The 20996-nt window shown below is 38.5% G+C and overlaps 1 protein-coding gene across 1 annotated transcript in view; it reads left to right on the forward strand.

Annotated features, from left to right (window-relative positions):
* The first annotated feature begins 3718 nt into the window (after positions 1-3718).
* MEOX1 (mesenchyme homeobox 1) overlaps positions 3719-20996 on the forward strand; it is a 69304-nt gene continuing 52026 nt past the window's right edge. Inside the window, exon 1 of the mRNA XM_066586555.1 lies at positions 3719-4436. Within this exon, the coding sequence (XP_066442652.1) occupies positions 3989-4436 (448 nt within the window). The 5' untranslated portion in view covers positions 3719-3988. The remainder of the gene's footprint in view (positions 4437-20996) is intronic.

Below are 20996 nucleotides of genomic sequence, written 5' to 3' on the forward strand. Positions count from 1 at the left end.
AGTACACAGACAGTATAACCAGTGCCCTTAGGACTAATGCGCCAGTTTATAAACTATTCAGTGCCAACTGATAGGCTGACTGTGTTATAAGATAACCAAGCCAGCCTATCAGCACTGACAGCAGAAGGAAATGTTACCTCTCGGTGTCCAGCGCTGAATGACAGCATGCATGCGCTGCCGGGTGCATCATGTGGTCCAGGGTGCTATGCTAATGAACCAAGAACCAGGAAGTCATGGTATCTACAGCTCATTAGTGAACAAATTAGGCTTCAACTGTTCCAGGTCCAGGCAATGCCTGGACTGCAGTATACGAGTAATCCTGACAGCTATAGCTACCCGCAAACTCTGGAGTTATATCACGGAGTCTAGCAATGGCCCCTTACTTAACTACATACCCCTCTGCCAGAAGCCAAGGGGCTGAGCATCTACTGCCACCCTGCAATGCACCCTTGACAGGGCATCTGCATTCCCCTGTAGTTTCCCTGACCCGTGTTCCACATGGAAATTAAAGTCCTGTAATGCTAAGAACCACCGCATTACACTAGCATTATTTCTTTTTCACTCGTTCATCCATTTAAGTGGGACATGGCCAGAGACTCATTTGAATTTGCTATCCAGGAGATAGTATCGGAGGGAGTCCAATGTCCATTGTCCTCTGGGGTCATGTTTTGTAAACTCCCTCTCCCTGCTTTCAAAGCATCTACACAAGTACCCTGGTCAGAGTGGACTGCAGTCTCTTTTACCCTGACTGACTGTCAGCATGGCAATCTGCCTCACAAGGAGTTGAATTGTCTCCTGCTGCACCTGTATAGCCTCCATGTGGGCTTTTTGATGCTGGTCAACTGTCTCGTGATGCTGTACATTCATTTGCACTAACTGCTTCATGAACCCCCCCATACTTGTGGAGGCTTTTTGCATTTCCACTGCTGTTTTGACCCAGGACATTCACCGATGTAATATAAACTTATGCCCGCATCTTCCACCATATGTAAGCAGGATCCTATAAAAGGTCTCTTTCCAAGTCAGAAATCAGGCGGTAGCAGAGGGAAGTGACTGTAACTAAGGATAGTTAATTGCAAGAGTCTTAAAGGGGTTGTCCCGCGCCGAAACGGTTTTTTTTTTTTTTCAACCCCCCCCCCGTTCGGCGCGAGACAACCCCGATGCAGGGAAGTAAAGAAAGTTTACCGGAGCGCTTACCTTAATCCCCGCGCTCCGGTGACTTCAATACTTACCGCTGAAGATGGCCGCCGGGATCCTCTGTCTTCGTGGACCGCAGCTCTTCTGTGCGGTCCACTGCCGATTCCAGCCTCCTGATTGGCTGGAATCGGCACGTGACGGGGCGGAGCTACACGGAGCCGCTCTCTGGCACGAGCGGCTCCATAGAAGACTGCTGAAGACCCGGACTGCGCAAGCGCGGCTAATTTGGCCATCGGAGGCCAAAAATTAGTCGGCACCATGGAGACGAGGACGCTAGCAACGGAGCAGGTAAGTAAAAAACTTTTTATAACTTCTGTATGGCTCATAATTAATGCACAATGTATATTACAAAGTGCATTATTATGGCCATACAGAAGTGTATAGACCCACTTGCTGCCTCGGGACAACCCCTTTAATAATAAACTTAAACACACTTTATTCAGCAAGAACAATGTCCACAATTCCAATCAGTTTTACAGTCCTTGTAACTTTAAAGAGTGGTTCTTACCCAACCTTTCCGCAGAGTTAACTTTATTGAGCTCTCCCAGGTCAGTTCCACCCAGCTTTCCAGAGCTTCTGCACAGAGACTATTCTTCTCACTCAGTATCTCTGGACTTGCTTCTTACTCAGCAACACACCTCTCTCTTACTGAGTTTTCGACTACTCCTTTGTAAGTTAGGCTACAGCTGTTCAAGGTTCAGGCAACTCCTGGACTGGATTATATGAGTAATCCTGACAGCCATAGTCACCCGCAAACTCTGAAGTTATATCACGGAGTCTAGCAATCTATTACATATTATCAATGACTCTACCCCTTACTTCACTACAATCAATCAATCAATATATATATATATATATATATATATATATATATATATATATATATATATATATATATATATATATATATATATATATATATACGTGCTGGCCCTAACATTGTCATCAGCCCCAGTTCAGTCTACACTGGACACTGAGGTCCCTCTGGTTCCAGCGCTGATAGGCTGGCTATGTTCTCATTCAGCCCAGTCAGCCTATCAGTTTCCATGTAAAGGTATTTAAACCGGCGCCTTGGTACAAGGGTTACCAGTTATACATTCTGAATACTGGTCATCATGCTGTGCCAGTGTGTTCAGGGCTTTAGTGCTTAGTGGTTCAGTGTCCAATATTTTTGTTAGAGTTAGCCTTCTACCTTGTTCCCTAAAGTCTACATAATTTAGTACAGAGTTCTAGATATCGCCAGTGTGCCTCAAACTGGTTTTCAGTTTCTGCCCCACTACTTTTAGGGCAGATAGTCTGTTTACTAGTCCAATCCATTTTGGGTGGTTCTAGTAAATTAGGTCACCATTTTTCTCTGCATCTAGTTGCATTTTGCCAAAAGTTCTCTTAGTGAGGGCTCATTCGCACGAGCGTGATTTTGCAGCGTATTACGTTCGTGATGTACATTGATTTTCAGTGATCCATTGTATCTAGCGTATATACATTGTGTGTAATAAGCACAAGATAAAGACTGCAGCATGTTCTATTTTACCGCATACTACGCGTGGACAGCCCTAGTGTTCTCTATGGGTTGCATATTCAATGCTGTCCATATTCAATATATTGCATTGGGAAATAATAAAAAAAGAAACAAGTCACACTGCGCATGACAGCTTATTTAAATTTGGAACTTGTCACCTCCAGTAGTTCTAGCTGGTTTTACCAGACTTGACTATATACACACACATGTGTATATATATATGTATATATATATATATATATACAAATATATATATATCAAATATATCTCCTATATGTGTGTATATATATATATATATATATATATATATATATATATACACACACACACATATATATTTTTTGTTACTGAATGGCGCTAGATAATATTGAGCTTAAATACCGAGTAATTGGAGTTCTTAATGAAATTCCAGAAAAGTTAATTATGGACACAACACATCCGTACAGCAAAATCTCCGCTCTAGGTATAGTACCAACATCATCTCTACCTGTGGTGTGTTTAAAAAAAACTATTTATTACCAAGTATACTGTGCTGAATATATATATACACACATCTATTTATTTTCCTACATTAGTAGTTGCCTCGTATACTCGTGGGCGTAGAGGGGTTAATTTGCCATGTGTCTGTTTGTCAAGCTTTGACCCCTTCTAACCAGACAGCCCGGTTATACAACTCTTCCCCCCCCTTCCCTTAAATTCAAAGAATTTTGTTAACAGTGCAATAAAAATTGCAGAATTACTGGGGTGGGGGATATAGAGCCCCCTTTTCTGTGTGTGTGCAGTTTTGACTATTTCATAGTACAGACAATGTATCTTTAAAAAAAAAAAAAAAAAGGTCTGCATCTGCAAATCCCATTAGATGCGGATATAAGGTTACTGATGATTAATAGTAGCCCTGGTTTGCTTTGGTTGGAGGGATGCAATGTGTGTCGTTAACCCCTCCCTCCCCTCTCTCATATTTCACTTCACAAACTTGTCACTCTCTCTGCCTGCATAGTATTTAAACAGTGGATCTGCCCCCTCTGGATATACAGTACAACACAGTGTTTAGGCACCATATTATACAGCCTGTCAGACTGGCCAGCACACGTGTGCAGGGAAGATGCTTGTGTCTTATGAATGAAGGACCGCTCTCTGTAGATTTCGACTTTGGAAGCCAAGACATTTAAAGTTAGTGAAGAAGAAGAAACTTTTGAATTTCTTTGAGTTTCTTGGAGGACTTGGACATTTATTGGTGGCCTGGTGCAAGTGACTGACCCAACGCTTCTACCCATGGATCCATCAGCAAGTAGCTGTATGAGAAGCAGCCACTCTGGTGCCCCCCTCTGGGGCTGTATGCGGAATCCGCAAGGAGATCTGAATTCGACGTCTCCCTTGCATCCTTACCAACAAGTATCATTCTTTCATCAGAAGCCGGACTATGCGGCATACTCAGATTTCTCTGCGTCATGCCTAGCGACGGCACCCCACAGCTTCCCTCGAGAGGAGAGGTTGTATGCAGAACAGCATCACACGTTTCATCACTCAGATTGGCACTTTCCAGCGACAGAAGCCCGGAGGCGACTGAACCCTGAACTGGGCTTGAGCTCTGGAGAAATAGAAAGCAGCAGTCCAAATTTGGTTGACGGCTCGGGGTGCATCAATGAAGAATACGCGGCGTCAGGTGCAGCGTCTCAAGACACCGAGAAGAAAACTCTAAAGCGGAAAAAAGACATCGCAGGTAAGAGGAAACGTAACTTACGAGAAGGAGGTCACGCGGTAATACGTCACGTCGTGTTCAGAGGTAGCAAATGTTAACTTGACACTTAACAAATTAAGTAGACGGTTGAAGCAAATGTTAACTTGACACTTTACGCGTCGATTGCAGCAAACTTTAACTTGACCTTTTCAATGGCTTTTTTTGTGGGAAATGCCAAGTTAAAGTTTGCCACAGCTGTGGCCGGAAAAGTTATAAGGAGATATATACTCATACGGATGAAGCAAATATGAACTTGACATTTAATGTGTTATGATAACTCAACTACTAAATCTCCCTATTTTTGACACTTTGTCCCTCTTCGCTCCTTCTTTTTGACATTGCACCCCAACTTGTATATTATTTCATAATTTGATGCGATTTGGATCGTAAAAAGGTTTCAACCCAGATGATTTGTTTGTAACATTTTGAGTAAGACAGTCTTGAGAACTAAAGTAACTGTTTTGTACAATGTACCAATCTTATGCCATACACTGGGCATATGTGCCAAGGAAGCTCCCAATGCAAGCTGAAAATGTATCTATAGGCCCCCATTTACTCAACAGGTGCCAGAAGAGTGCCTTTTAGAATGCCTTCAGGCTCTTTTATGTTGGAATACTTTTTTGCTAAGCTGCATAGAAAAGCCTGGTTGACTATATATACATTTTAACACTTGAGCCTGGGCAATATATGCCAATCTATACCTAATACAATATCGTATGTAGGAGCCCTCTGTGGGAGGGACACATTGGGAAATCTGGAAGGCTCAGATCTGATGTAAACAGAGGCTAACCTGTTGAAGACTGGTCCAAATAATCCTCCTCTTATAGGTGACCCTTCAGGCATTGGTAGGGGTGAGGATAATAGAGGTGCATCATAGTGCAGGTCCTTCATATACAAGATTTGAATCATGAAAGTTGAGTTGATTATAACGGATACATTATCAGAAAAGTATACAAATATCACAATAATATAACTTACACAATAGGATTCATCATACTGAATATTTCAGCAGCAGGATCCTATTGTCCCGCAGCCAGGAAGCAGAGATCTTACCTGTGGATAAGGCTTCATCCTCTTGTCACTGACCCTAAGCATTGATCTGATCACATACGTTCTCTTCCACTGCAAGGAAAGTTCAGTTTCCATATAAAACCTTCTAAAGAGTTTCTACACTTACTTAAACTTTATGGATACGCCGTATTATATATGTGTTATGATCATTTTGACTTTTTCTTCTGTTCTCTCCAATATTTTATCAAAGCGTTTCCTAGCTTACATCATTCTATTAAATTGGGATGTCAATTAAAATTCTTTTTGGAAAATTGTTCCAAAAACTACAACAATTACTTTTTTATGACTTACTGCACATGGGAAATTCTTATTTGTTGCTAAGCACTATATTTGTGGCAATGACAGCAATGAATGATTGGAGTTCTGCTTAAGTATATACTACCGCTGCATGAGTATATACTACTATATGAGTATATACTACTACTGTATGAATATATACTACCACTTCATGACTATATACTACTATTGTATCAGTATATAATAGTTCTGCATGAGTATATACTATCACGGTATGAGCATATAATAGTTCTGCTTGCATATATACTACTACTGTATGAGTATATAATAGTTCTGCGTGAGTATGTATTACAACTATATGAGTATATACTACCACTGTATGAGTAAATTATAGGTCTTTATGAATATATACTACTACTATATGACTATGTACTACTACTATAAGAGTGTATATTAATACTCTGTGAGTATATAATAGTTCTATATGAGTATATAGTTGTTCTGTATGAGTACATAATGCTAATGTTTGAATATATACTACTACAGTATGAGTATATAATAATTCTCCGTGAATATATACTGCAACTATGAGTATATACTCTTACTGTATGAATATATAATAGTTCTGCATGAGTATGCAATACTACTGTATGAATATATATATATACCACTGTATGGGTATATAATAGTTCTGCACGAGTATATACTACAACTATATGAGTCTATACTACCACTGTATGAGTATAAAATAGTTCTGCGTGAGTATATACTACAACTATATGAGTATATACTACCGCTGTATGAGTATATAATAGTTCTGCATGGGTATATACTACCAACGTATGAGTATATAATGGTTCTGCATGAGTATATACTACAACTATATGAGTATATACTACCGCTGTATGAGTATATAATGGTTCTGCATGAGTATATACTACAACTATATGAGTATATACTACCACTGTATGAGTATATAATAGTTCTGCATGAGTATATACTACCAACGTATGAGTATATACTACCGCTGTATGAGTATATAATAGTTCTGCACGGGTATATACTACAACTATATGAGTATATACTACCACTGTATGAGTATAAAATAGTTCTGCACGGGTATATACTACAACTATGAGTATATACTACCGCTGTATGAGTATATAATAGTTCTGCATGGGTATATACTACCACCGTATGAGTATATAATGGTTCTGCATGAGTATATACTACAACTATATGAGTATATACTACCGCTGTATGAGTATATAATAGTTCTGCACGGGTATATACTACAACTATATGAGTCTACACTACCACTGTATGAGTATAAAATAGTTCTGCACGGGTATATACTACAACTATGAGTATATACTACCGCTGTATGAGTATATAATAGTTCTGCATGGGTAAATACTACCACCGTATGAGTATAAAATGGTTCTGCATGAGTATACACTACAACTATATGAGTATATACTACAACTATATGAGTATATACTATTACTGTATGAGTATATAATAGTTCTGCATGAGTATATACTACAACTATATGAGTATATACTATTACTGTATGAGTATATAATAGTTCTGCATGAGTATATATTTCTACTACTAATAGTATTTTAAGTTATATAGCGCCAACACATTCCACAGCAGCTTACAAATCAGAAGGTCCATTTAAAGACGAAGTCAGACATCATACATAGTATCAAACTAATAAGCAAACTGAACAGTAGGGGTGAGGCCCCTGCGCCCAAGAGCTTGCAATCTATTAGGAAAAATGGGTGACGCAAGAGATACCAGTGCTTATACAAAGGTCCAACGATCTTATATAGATAGGATAGTATGTATACATAAAGCTGAATGAGTGGGCTACCAGCCACAAACACTACTACTGTATGAGTATATATTACTACTGCAATGGTATATAATGCTACTGTATGAGTATAAAATAGTTCTGTATGAGCATATACTATTACTTTAGGAATAATATATACTGTATGAGTATATATTAGCCCTGAATGGGTGCATATCACTACTGTATGAGTATATATTAGCCCTGAATGGGTGCATACTACTACTGTATGAGTATATATTAGCCCTGAATGGGTGCATATCACTACTGTATGAGTATATATTAGCTGTGAATGGGTACATATCACTACTGTATGAGTATATATTAGCTGTGAATGGGTACATATCACTACTGTATGAGTATATATTAGCCCTGAATGGGTACATACCACTACTGTATGAGTATATATTGATAATTTATGTAAGTATGTATATTTACTATATGAGTATATAATGCAGCTGGTTGAGTATGCACCATACCTCACAACTTGTTGGACGGTCAGAGAGGTGCACTTATTTCTCATTGTATGGCAGATATATTTTTCCTTCCGTATCTATACACTTGAAAGCTTTTAATTTAAAAAATAGCACAAAAATCATCGGAATATAGAAATTTTTATGATCCAAATTGCACCATATGATGGAATAATCGGAAAATGTGGGTCTCAAATACAGTTAGGAACCAGACAGATAGTTTATGGAGCAATGGGGTAAATTTATGAATGCAAATCTATTTCCAAGGTCAAAAATAAGGATATTTAAAGGTCAAAGAAGACACTTAGGTCAAAAGAGAGAGCCAGTTGGGAGGTATGCTGTACTTATATATTTGTAATCAATGAGTATGTAATAGTTCTGCATGAGTATATAATGTGTATATACAGTGCTGTATGGATTATACAGTAGAATCGATGGTGAAAAAGTCATATACAGTTTGCAAATCTGGATTATATTATTAAAAATATTGTGATATAATTAAAAATATTATAGGGCAGATTTATGATACCATCTAAAAGAAAATCTGTCTTTGTTGCCCTCGGCAACCAATCACAGCGCAGCTCACGTTTCTTACAGTGCGGTGGTGAAATAAAAGCTGCACTGTGATTGGTTGATATGGGCGACAAAGACAGTTTTCCCTTTAAACAGTTTCAGAAATCTGCCCCAAGGTATTAACTTTATAGGAATTGTAGGATACAGTCTGGGAAATCTTTAGAAAGCTATCTCCATTAGTCCCATAGAGATGAATGGGGTGAGAACACGCATGCTCGCTCCATTCATATGGAACACAGGACTACTGTTCTCATCATCATGAGGATCCCAACGGCTGGACCCCTGCCGATCAGATACTTATTCCCTATCTCCTACCTAGGGGGATAAGTTTTAAACTTGGCATAACCCCTTTAAATATTATTATATTAAAACTCATTATATTCTACACAGAGATATAATACTGAAATAAATGCGCTGCAGGTATAATCGGGCCGTGAAATTAGCCCCCCTCCATAGTAGTTTGCTGAACACCTTTGTATCAGGCAGAGGTATAACTTGAAGCTCCCAAAATCTGCAACACGCCACACAACTACCACATATTATCTTTACAGCACGGAGAAGTAGCTCGGAACCACGGCCAAGTCCTGGAGTGTGAGGACTCAAAAAGACCCTTTGCCTCCTATAAGGGCACATATACTACAGGGTGGTCCATGGAAAAGTAGTTCAGCACCATGCCCAAGTCGTGGAGTTTGAGGACACAAAAGGTCCCTTTGCCCCATGTAAAGACACATATACTACAGGGTGGGCCACGAAAAAGTAGCCTGGCATCGCACTCTTATGAAAGCTGTCTAAAAGAAAATCTGTCTTTATTACTTATATCAACCAATCACAGCGCAGCCTTCATTTTGCCTCAACAGTATAAGAAATAAAAGCTGCACCATGCTAAGGGACCTTTTGGGTCCCCAAACTCCAGGACTTGGGTGTGACTGCAACCTCTGCACCCCCTATAATTACACTCCTGGTTATTGCGAGGACCATTTTATAAACTTTGCAATTAGAAACGATGTAAGTGTTAAAATCGCCCCTTTTTTACCCGCAGTTACCTTCCTACCTCTTACTCTGTATACACACAGATATCTATATTCTATATTAGATCTGACCGTCATAAGATAGTATTACGCCAACCCCAGAATTACGTGCCATTGTATATCTTCATGGAAATGGTGTCATCTGTGCAGAGGTTAATAGGAAATACACCAACCCTTAGAAAAACATTTTCTCTTCACAGTCAATTGCACTCATGTTGGCAAAAGCTATTAAGCAAATCTATGAAGTCATTAAATCAGTAGCCTGGACACATCAAAGCTGACCCTACATCTACGGATACAGAGGCTTCAGGAAGTCAACAGTTTCCATAGTAGTGCATTCTGGGAAATATATTAGTTGCCTCTACCCGAAACAGAACTCTACTGATTTGGTTTGCTCAACATTAGTCCTGAACACTGGTGTACAACACTAAGAGCCCTCTATTACACTCTAAGAGCGTTATATAGGGCTTTCATGCCTCTTAGATAGAGTTATACACCAGTTTTAGAAGTTTTGATGAACTTCCACTTCGGTTCAAACTCATTGGGACCGAACCAAACTTTTTTGAAAAGTTCGCTGATCCATACTACTGACTTACCGAACGCCTGGACGTCAGCTGCAGACCGTGTATTTCTGTATATCGGAAGCTGTAATATATTGTATAAGTGGTATATATGCACCAAAGATCAGAGGGGCATCTTGCAATCTTCTTCATCTCATGCTTTCAGACTTCCAAGGTGTATTTACATGGGCGAATGCCACATGGGTCCGAGAAACTAATATTGGACTGATATTACGCTTGTGACTTTGGCTGCGACTGCAATGCGTTTTGCTAGCACATGCGATTTTCACACGCATTTTTCAGGAAAAATCGTATAGCACTGGCATGAAAATAACATTTATGTGCGAGTGTTATGTGATTTTTTTTTTCTTGACTTCCATAGGAAAAATGGATGATTATTGAACAGAATCGCCCAAAATTAGGACATGCTGCAATTTTTCTTTTTCGCACTATCGGTGTGAGCAAATACAACATCGCTCATGCAAATTATTCCATTAAGAGCAATGGACTCTTTTCACGCGTGATTTCTGTGCATCCAAGAACCTCCGAGAAATAAAAAGACTTGACCTCTAACCTCCAGCAATAGAGATTACTGCTGCCAGATTATGGGAGTTCATTTATTGTATGTAGTAATCTGCTCCGTTATGGTCACTTTTTGTATCTTTTTTGTCCTTTTTTCATCAATTCATTCCCCCCCCCCCCCCCCCCTGATTAACTTTTTCCTGTACAATGTTGTGCCCCCCTCTATAACAGGTATTATTGGCCCTGGGACCCTAGTGCTGCCAACTCATAACTGCAGCAAAACCAGTAAAATCTGCAATATCCTCTGTTTTCATGCTTGCCCCATACCATCAGGCTAGCAATTACTTTTAGATTCCCTCCCCCCCCAACCCCCTCTGCACTTGGTCCAATAAACTTCTCACAGCAGAGAAAGTGACATGACATTGGTTTAACTGAGAACAGACATAACTTTCTGTGGATTTGCTTTATTACTCTTGGTAAATCACAGATTACCATTAACAGGCTGGTGTGAGCTTTGAGTCACATATGTGTCTTAATGGGATTTAGTGACTAAAGCTCCATTAATAGGGTAACGAACCTGGGTTCCCACTTCTAAAAAATAAGTTTGGTTTATCAATGTTTAAACATTTTTTTATCTATCTATCTTGTATCTATTTCTCTATCTATCTCATATCTATCTATCTATCTATCTATCTCATATCTATCTATCTATCTATCTATCTCATATCTATCTATCTATCTATCTATCTATCTCATATCTATCTATCTATCTATCTATCTCATATCTATCTATCTATCTATTTATCTCATATCTATCTATCTATCTATCTATCTCATATCTATCTATCTATCTATCTATCTATCTATCTATCTATCTCATATCTATCTATCTATCTATCTATCTATCTATCTATCTATCTATCTATCTCATATCTATCTATCTATCTATCTATCTATTTATCTCATATCTATCTATCTATCTATCTATCTATCTATCTATCTCATATCTATCTATATACTATCTATCTATCTTGTATCTATCTCTCTATCTATCTATCTATCTCATATCTATCTATCTATCTATCTATCTATCTATCTATCTATCTATCTATCTATCTATCTCATATCTATCTATCTATCTATCTAATATCTATTTATCTATCTATCTATCTATCTATCTATCTCATATCTATCTATCTATCTATCTATCTATCTCATATCTATCTATTTATCTATCTATCTATCTATCTCATATCTATCTATATACTATCTATCTATCTATCTTGTATCTACCTATCTATCTATCTCTCTCATATCTATCTATCTATCTATCTAATATCTATCTATATACTATCTATCTATCTATCTATGTATCTATCTCATATCTATCTATCTATCTATCTATCTATCTATCTATCTGTGTATCTATCTCATATCTATCTATCTATCTATCTATCTATCTCATATCTATCTATCTATCTATCTATCTGTGTATCTATCTCATATCTATCTATCTATCTCATATCTATCTATCTATCTATCTATCTATCTCATATCTATCTATCTATCTATCTATCTATCTATCTATCTATCTGTGTATCTATCTCATATCTATCTATCTATCTCATATCTATCTATCTATCTATCTATCTATCCATCTATCCATCTATCTATCTATCTATCTATCTATCTATCTATCTATTTCTTAGATATTATCATATTGTATATCCACGATGAGTGGTGTATCAAAAGTGTAATAAAAAATAGACAATATATAAAATAGCTCATAAAGGCAAGATATGATGATGGATATAAACAATATCAATATGCTGGAAAGCCTGTCAGTGTAAGGTTGGTTTCAGAAGTGCCTATTTTAGCTCCATACTTGGCCTGTGTATTGGGAACCATAATACATACGGCACTAATATAAATCTATGTACATATTCACAAGGCCATATTTTTTTTAACAGGCCCTTTTTTAAAAATTTTAGGCGCAGCATGACCTAATTTTTGCCTTTCTGCCTCCGTATTGCCAATTTTTTTTCTTTTGGGCAAATATAAATCAGTATCTGCCCAGAAAAAAAATAAAAGCAATACAGCGGCAGATACCGATGACATACAGTTTAATGTAACACGTAAGTAATATGGATCTGTATGACGGACATATTCAAATACGCTTGTCTGAAACCGGCCTAGAATGCACCTTAGAGCAGAGTCATTTAAGAGCATTCCAGTATATATAACGGTAGTCCTGCTGTAGGCCCATATAATATATGAAATATTTATTGAACCTTTTAGACCTTTATAAAACACAAATGTGACTAATAAGCAAATATAATAAAGAGAATATAGAAAATAATATAAAAAGTAAAAACATCATAGCAATGAATATACCAAGGCGGCAGTAGAAGAGCCTATTCTCCAGGTTGTCCAGCAGGAAACGTAATTCTGGGCCAGCCTATAAAGTAGTCAGATATCATCTTAACTCTACAAGTGCGTTTCTGGTTTACAGTATATGTTCCAGGGGAACTTCTGTCTAGATATTAAATTCTTTGTGCCAATATGAAATGCTGAACTGTACATTGCTCTCTCTGAATTCTAACATGGTCTGATTCATTGTGTTCCTGCGAGCCTTTACTGCAGCCACTCTTTTATTGTAGTAATAACCTATTTTATGTACTATTTACTATTTGCTTTACTATGTTATTTTTTTTATTATTGTTACGGTTTACAATACCATTTAATGCACCGCAGAAAGAAAATATTTAGTTACTATATGTTTTTATACATACATATAAAAGGCAAACACAAGGCAATGGAGTGTGCATATAAATTATGGATTTTCCTTGGATACGCCAATTTCTTGGCGTTCGCCTTTTCTGTACTACGCCACTTTCTGGCCAACGTCTTGTAACAGGTTCCATAATATAGATCCTTAATGCAGATGTGATACAGATTACCGCCGTATGTCATCAGTAAGTGATCTCTATTGCCTCCGTCTTTGCTGTCATTGGTTGTACAGAGCAAATACTGAGTCTTTATAGCACTTATGTGATAAATACGGTCATGTGACTAGATACATAAATGTATAACATAGAGTATGACCGCCTTCAGATGAGCGTATTTTTCTCTGTGTTAGGTCCATGTTGAGGGGACTATAATATGGAGCTAATGTCAATCTATATAGGACTAATCACATGGCCGTGTTATTTCCAGACGTTTTTCGAAAAGGCAGCATGATCTATGTTTTGCGTATATGCCTCCGTATTTGTATTCTTTTCTATTGGGCAAATACAGTCAGTATTTACCCAATAGTAAATAATAAAAGTACGGATGCAAATATGGCTGAAACATTGATGACATACAGATGGAACCACCTCTGAAACACGTCTGTAATACGGATTCATATTTTTACATATTCGACTGCAACCAGCCTTAAAATACGCCCGTCTGAAACCTGTCTTCCAATAGAAGATCCCACGGAGTTCAGCACGGAGGACTACAAGGGGTGCACCATAGGACTTATACTATTGATATCAGTTATTTTGATGCATATGTCATATAGCTGAGATATCATATACAAATATTGCATTTAGTCTTAACGCTTCCAATGCTGATGTCTGTCCTATAAATGAAATGATCGTAAAGTTCTTCCGACCAACATACAGCATGAAGTTATGGGATGCCAACTTTTCTTTTTGGCTCTCATCCAAGATTCTGTATTTTAGTACATTTTACTACTATTTTTTGCTTTACAACAAAGCCAGCATTTTGACTGAATTCCAACGGGAACTGTCATTTACAATACAGAAGATGGAGAATCTGTGATCCAGAGCAACCAAAAGGGATAGAGACTGTTTGGATAGTGAGGGAAGAGGACTAAGATAGGTGACAAGATAGGAGGAGGTGATAAACTGTTGTTTTCACAGCTTACAAGGTGCTGGAAAAACAAGACCTTAGATAAATGAAGGGGACAGAAGTCTCTGCTCAGAGAAAAGTGTTTGAAGTCGCTTCTGAAATATGTGATTTGCAACTCATTTCACACCAAATGGTCGGGTTGTGTTTGGGGGGTTTGTGGCTAGAACTGCGAAAAAAAAAAATCCAATAAAACTATGGACATAGTAAAGACAGTATAGACACATGACGAATACTATTTGTCAGATTCCTAGAGCTGAATGTATTATTTAACCCCTTATGGACATTTTTTTGCTTTCTCGTCCCCATTAAAAAAAAATATATATATTTTTCTATCAATAGAGGTGTGTGAGGGATCGTTGTGGGGTTTCCTGTGGTTTCTATAGGTATCATTATGGAGTACATAACATCCTTTTTACCCATTTTTTTCTTTGAGACACGGTGACTGAAAAAAGAGCAATTCTGGTTATATATATATATATATATATTTTTTTTTATTTATTTATTTTTTTTTCTGATGATATTCACCATGCAGAATAATTCATGTATTACTTTGATTCTTTGATTTTTAAGCTTTTACAGACATGTTGATGCCAAAAACGTTTTTTTTTTGTATATATTAGAAAAGGTTTTTTTAAACTTTTATTAGCCTAGATTTGTTTAAACGTATATTTTTTCTTAGTTATTAAATCCCCTTAAAGGACTTCTGCTTGAGATCATTTGATTGCTTATACTATATACTGCAATACTACAGTAATGCAGTATATGGTATTTCTGCCAGCATTGTATTAAGGCATGCCACAGCCACATCTTAACAGGCAGAAATACATGGAAGCTCTGTGTTAGCAGCCAAGACACCAGGATTACATCTCATGATCTCATCACAGGAGGGCTGTTTGAGACGCCAAATGCTGATCAAACCATTTAAATGGCACTGTCAGAATTCATTATGAATGAAACCCATGTTGTGGCTTGGTGTCAGCTGTAAAAGACAACCGACCCCAGCTGTGAATGGAGCGGGCTCCGGTTCGAGCCAACACAATATTAACCCTGTGCACCTAGGACATACAGATATGCTCTGGGGTTAAGTATATATGCATCATGATAATGCTTTGCGTTCTTTAGTAGGATTAGCTGCGATCCTTTGTACGAACCACAGAAAACATAGCTAAATTAGAACTACATCTGTATTTGGTAGATAGATAGATAGATATGAGATAGATAGATAGATAGATAGATAGATAGATAGATTGATTGATTGATATTAGATAGATAGATAGATAGATAGATAGATAGATAGATAGATCAATAGATATAGATAGATAGATGAGATAGATAGATGTGAGATAGATAGAAAGATAGATAGATAGATAGATAGATAGATAGATAGATAGATAGATGGATAGATAGATAAATAGATAGATAGATAGATAGAGAGATAGATAGATAGATAGATATGAGATAGATAGATAGATGGATAGACATGAGATAGATAGATGATAATTAGATAGATAGATAGATTAATAGATAGATAGATAGATAGATAGATAGATAGATAGATAATAGATAGATAGATAGATAGATAGATAGATATTAAATAACCTGTGAAGTGATCTGGTTTGAACTATGATCACACGTTTCATTGGTTTCGGAACTGACATTGCACTTTACAGAATAGAGTAATTTCTACTCCAATGGTTGCACCCATCTATTTGGCAAGAAGTCAGAATGCTGTGTGAAAATTTAGATGTTTAGTGCCTTAGGACCTCAATCTTGGAGAAACGGAAAAATGAGGTCCGCACCACAGTCTTTTGGATGCTAATAAAACTTTATTTTGTTTCACAGGAATTTCAAGCATATTTTACTGCAGCTACATTTTGGACATGTTGTCCTTTGGGCCACGTGATTCGTTATGTACCTTAATGCAGGAGGACTTTTTGCTTGGATAAATGCTATGTTTTTCAAGAAAAAACATATCCAAAGACATAGGAATCGCTGCATTATTAATAGTCTGGAGAAGAGGAAGGTACCGGCTGAATGAAACCCATGTTTGTCTGAAACATTGCTGGAGTAAAATATGTTTGAAACCCCTGTGAGACAGAATAAAGGAGAATACAGAATGCCGGACAGTTTGTACTCCATGTGCACATTTCTTTTTGCATAATGTGACTAACATTCATAAATGTACATATTATATGATGACTTTATATCACAGGGGTTTAGAATATGATATAAGAAGAAAACTTTGTGACTGTGACATTGACAATTCACAAAGTCGCATGTATGCATTTCACGTGGGTCGGGAGGGGTAACATCACTCTATAGGAAGAGCAGATGAATGTGTTGGTATCAGAATAGCGCCCCAATAGACATTAAATTATAGGAAATGAAAATAGGATAAAAGGGTTTGGACTTACCCGGTACTTAGTGAGGTCCCCCCGTGGGGTACCTCACTAGTACCTCCAGGTCCAGGAGTGCCTATAATATAGATAGATAGTTCTTATTCCCGATCCTCAAACGGAGAGCTGCTCTGATCCTTGTGTCCACCCAGTAACAGGGGACCCAAAAGTAGTACAATCCAGTGTAAAAGAAAAGAAAAATGACTCAAGCGCTTCCCGGAAAAGACAGATCCTCTATATAGAAAATTTATCCTTAGTTTATTGCAATGCGTTTCAACTAGGGATGAGCGAACGTGTCCGTTACGGACACATCCGCACCCGGACACCGGCTTTGCCGAACACTGCAGTGTTCGCGCGTAAGTGTCCGGGTGCCGCCGGGGGGCGGGGAGATGCGCGGCGGCGCGGGCGGCAGTAGCGGGGAACAGGGGGGAGCCCTCTCTCTCTCCCTCTCCCCCCCACTCCCCGCCGCACCCCCCCGCGCTGCCACGGCGGCCCCCGAACTTTTTCGCCCGAACACTGAAGTGTTCGCAAAGTTCGGTGTTCAGGCGAAAAAGGGGCGGAGCCGAACGTGTTCGCTCATCTCTAGTTTCAACCCATACAAAGGGCCTTTTTCAAGCGCTGGGAAGCGCTTGAGTCATTTTTCTTTTCTTTTACACTGGATTGTACTTCTTTAGGAAGAGCACCAAGAAAGTAAGTCACCTTCTTGGTGCTCTCCCTAAGGAGTGATGTTACCTCTCCCAACCCACGTAATAGGTCTCTCACTAATCAAGCCAGGCTCCTCCTGCACACTGATGAGGGGCAAAACCCACGAAACAGCTGTCTGTGTATGGATTCTGGCTTGGTTTTCAATTCCCAGTCATTGCTCTACAGACCTGCATAAAGGGTCAGGCATTGATTTGAAGGAATGTTGCCATCCATTAGGTGGCGCTGCATAGGTATTATTTCATCTTCCTTATTTGCATATTACCCAGAGGTGCATGGATGGCCTTATAAGTCTCCTCTCTAACCTTATTGGTGCTCTCCCTAAGGAGAGATGATACCCCTTACGGCCTACATCATAGGCGTCTCACTAACCAAGCCAGAAACCTACTGCACACCGATGAAGAGCAAAAACCCCGAAACAGCTGTCTGTGCATGGATTCTGGCTTGGTTTTCAATTCCCACTCATTGCTCTACAGACCTGTATAGAGGGTCAGGCATTGATTTGCAGGAATGCTGCCATCCAATAGGTGGCGCAGCAGAGATATTATTCCATCTTCCTTATTTGCATTTCATATTACACACTATATGTGGTGCAACACAATCCATAGGAGTAAAGTTTGCTGATTTTCTAGCTGGCTGTCTGATACTTAAGTGAATAGTCTTAATCATACCTATAGAAAAAAGTCGGCTCAAAAAATGTAACTGTCGAGCATAATGTGTAGATCTTCACCTGCTGTTATATTAACTCTAGCTGTAAGCTAAGTAGTCCCTTCTTAAATACTAGTGCTGACCGAAACAAACCAGTAAAACCCCGTTTCAGGTCAGAGTTTGTTAAAAGTTTTGTTCAACACACAACTGGTTGAGTTCACTCAACCCTATTCCTGAGTATTGGTGTATAATACTGTTTAAGAGCCATAAAAGTCTTGTATAACACTCTCAGAGAGTTATACAGGGCTTTATGGCTCTAAGCAGTGTTTTACATCGGTTTTAGGGGGTTTGGTTACCTTCTGGTTAGGTTTGAATTAATTTGGAGTGAAATGCACTTTTTGCAGAAGTTCAGGGAACCGGCCGAATCAACTTTTCAAGAGTTTGCTCATCGATATAAATGAGTAATCAGTACATCGTTCTTGTGTGTTCTTCTCTACGTCCATTGCTGTAAAAAGGATGGTAGTAATTTGTAAGGAGAGGCAAGAGCTATACAAAAGTTCCCCTGTATCTCTGTCCCTCATCTTCCAAAGTGGACCTCTCATGTGCATACAGATATAGCAAAAACAATCTTGACACATGGTGCATTAAGCACACACTTTCAGCAAACTTTAAATTGACAGCTAACACAAGAAAGGCAAATGAAAACTTCAAGTTAAAGTTTGCTGAAACTACACACACTGACAAAATTTAAGGGGTTCACTCAAAGAGGTGGAGCTTAACAGCGTAATTCTGAAGTGAAACATAGACCTTCAATTAATGTTACGAAAGGCGTGATAAAAACTGTGCCCAGAGATTGCATCGTAATTACTCTTCCATCCTGCCCTGAAAAGTAAAAACTGGAATGCGATGGATCACTGTAGGCAACACTGGCCTTTTTCTGCATGAGATCCTCATTGAGAAACCAAAATGCCACAAGACAGAGAGAAAATAATCTGAGATGCAGAAACAGTGTAGCTCAGTGTGCTATGCTGTTTCCGTAACTCTCATTTATCTTTATGGCAAGTGCAGACACAGCATTGAACAGGGTGCAAGAACAGCGCCCTTAATGGACTCCATGGATACATCAGACCAAGACATTAGTATTGCCACCTGGGGACACATATAGACATTCGTATTATCACAAAAATGTAGGGAACACAAAATAGGAAAAATAAAATAACAGTAACCGAAATATGGGTGGACCCTGCCTAAAGAGTGGAGTGAACACCCAATAGAGGCAGTCTCACATCAGGAACCTAGGGCATAAAAATCAGTCCTTGGATGGAGAATAGGGAGGATATATTTAGCAGATGGAATGACCAATGTAAATGACAGAACTAGGCAATAGTAAATAAGCCCCAAACAAAGTTTGTATAGCCACAGGTACTTAACTGACAGGAGATCGCTGGCTCACCAAATGCAATAGCAGGATAATAACCAGCACCTATACAGGGGCGGAGATGGAATAAATACACTTCCACCATGACTGATTGGCTGGCTAGGGCAGACACCTCCCTGCCAACCAATCAGCCTATATACTACAGGGAGATGCTTACAGGTTGACATGGCACATGCACTGAGGATATGGTCACATGGACCGGGAATGACCTTGTGATGTCACCCCCAGCCTACTTCCTGGTTGCAGCTGGCGTGCCATAACACCTGGCTACTGGAAGCCTTGGTATACAGGCTGGGATTCCCATCTTTTGGCTGAGATAAGAATACTCCTTTAATCATTTATGACATACTGCCTTCAGCTCTGTTTATAACTCACATCAGCTACAATGAAAATAGCTATATGCAACCGTCTGTGGAACTCTCTATGGTGACGTTGATGGAACCTTATTCTCCAGAAAGGTGTGGGGCATAGAAATGGAACCTAAGTATTTCAGACATTTATAGCATATCCTATGGATATGTCATACATGGTTATAATGTTAATACCCCTTTAACGCTGAAGGTCTCAATTGTAGATCCAACTTTCACAATATTTTAGTCTGCACGGCTGATCTTGACCTCTTCCTAAAAGTGAAAAACCCATCTGCACTATTTATATGGGTAAAACTTTCTGATGTTAAATTACCTTATAGATTTTTAATATTTTTTTCCAAAGGCAATTCAGTGTGAGCATTGGTTTTATTTAAGGAAGAATGACATACCAATGCTATGTTAAAATACCCTCATTTAAACTCACCAGTTTAACCTGGCGGAGGATATAGAGCACATTAGAAAGTTGGCAGACACTTCTGACGCAGTTCCAGCTGTTTGCACTGTGCTCATTTCCCATTCGCCTATCCATCCCAAAAGTCCACGAGCCAACGGCACTAAAACTGTGTGCGACAAAAACTGTCTGAAAAATTTTTTTGACAGACGGCACATGTTAATTAAAAAAAAGTCTTATAGAAGCCAAGAGTCTGAGGAATACAGTCATTTACAAATCTTATAGGCTGGAGTATCATATATATAGCCAGGACTAGTAGGAATGTTTGACACAGGAGTCTTGTGTGTTCCCTCATT

This window comes from Eleutherodactylus coqui, chromosome 13 (assembly GCF_035609145.1).
Source record: "Eleutherodactylus coqui strain aEleCoq1 chromosome 13, aEleCoq1.hap1, whole genome shotgun sequence".
In the NCBI taxonomy this organism is placed as follows: Eukaryota; Metazoa; Chordata; class Amphibia; order Anura; family Eleutherodactylidae; genus Eleutherodactylus; species Eleutherodactylus coqui.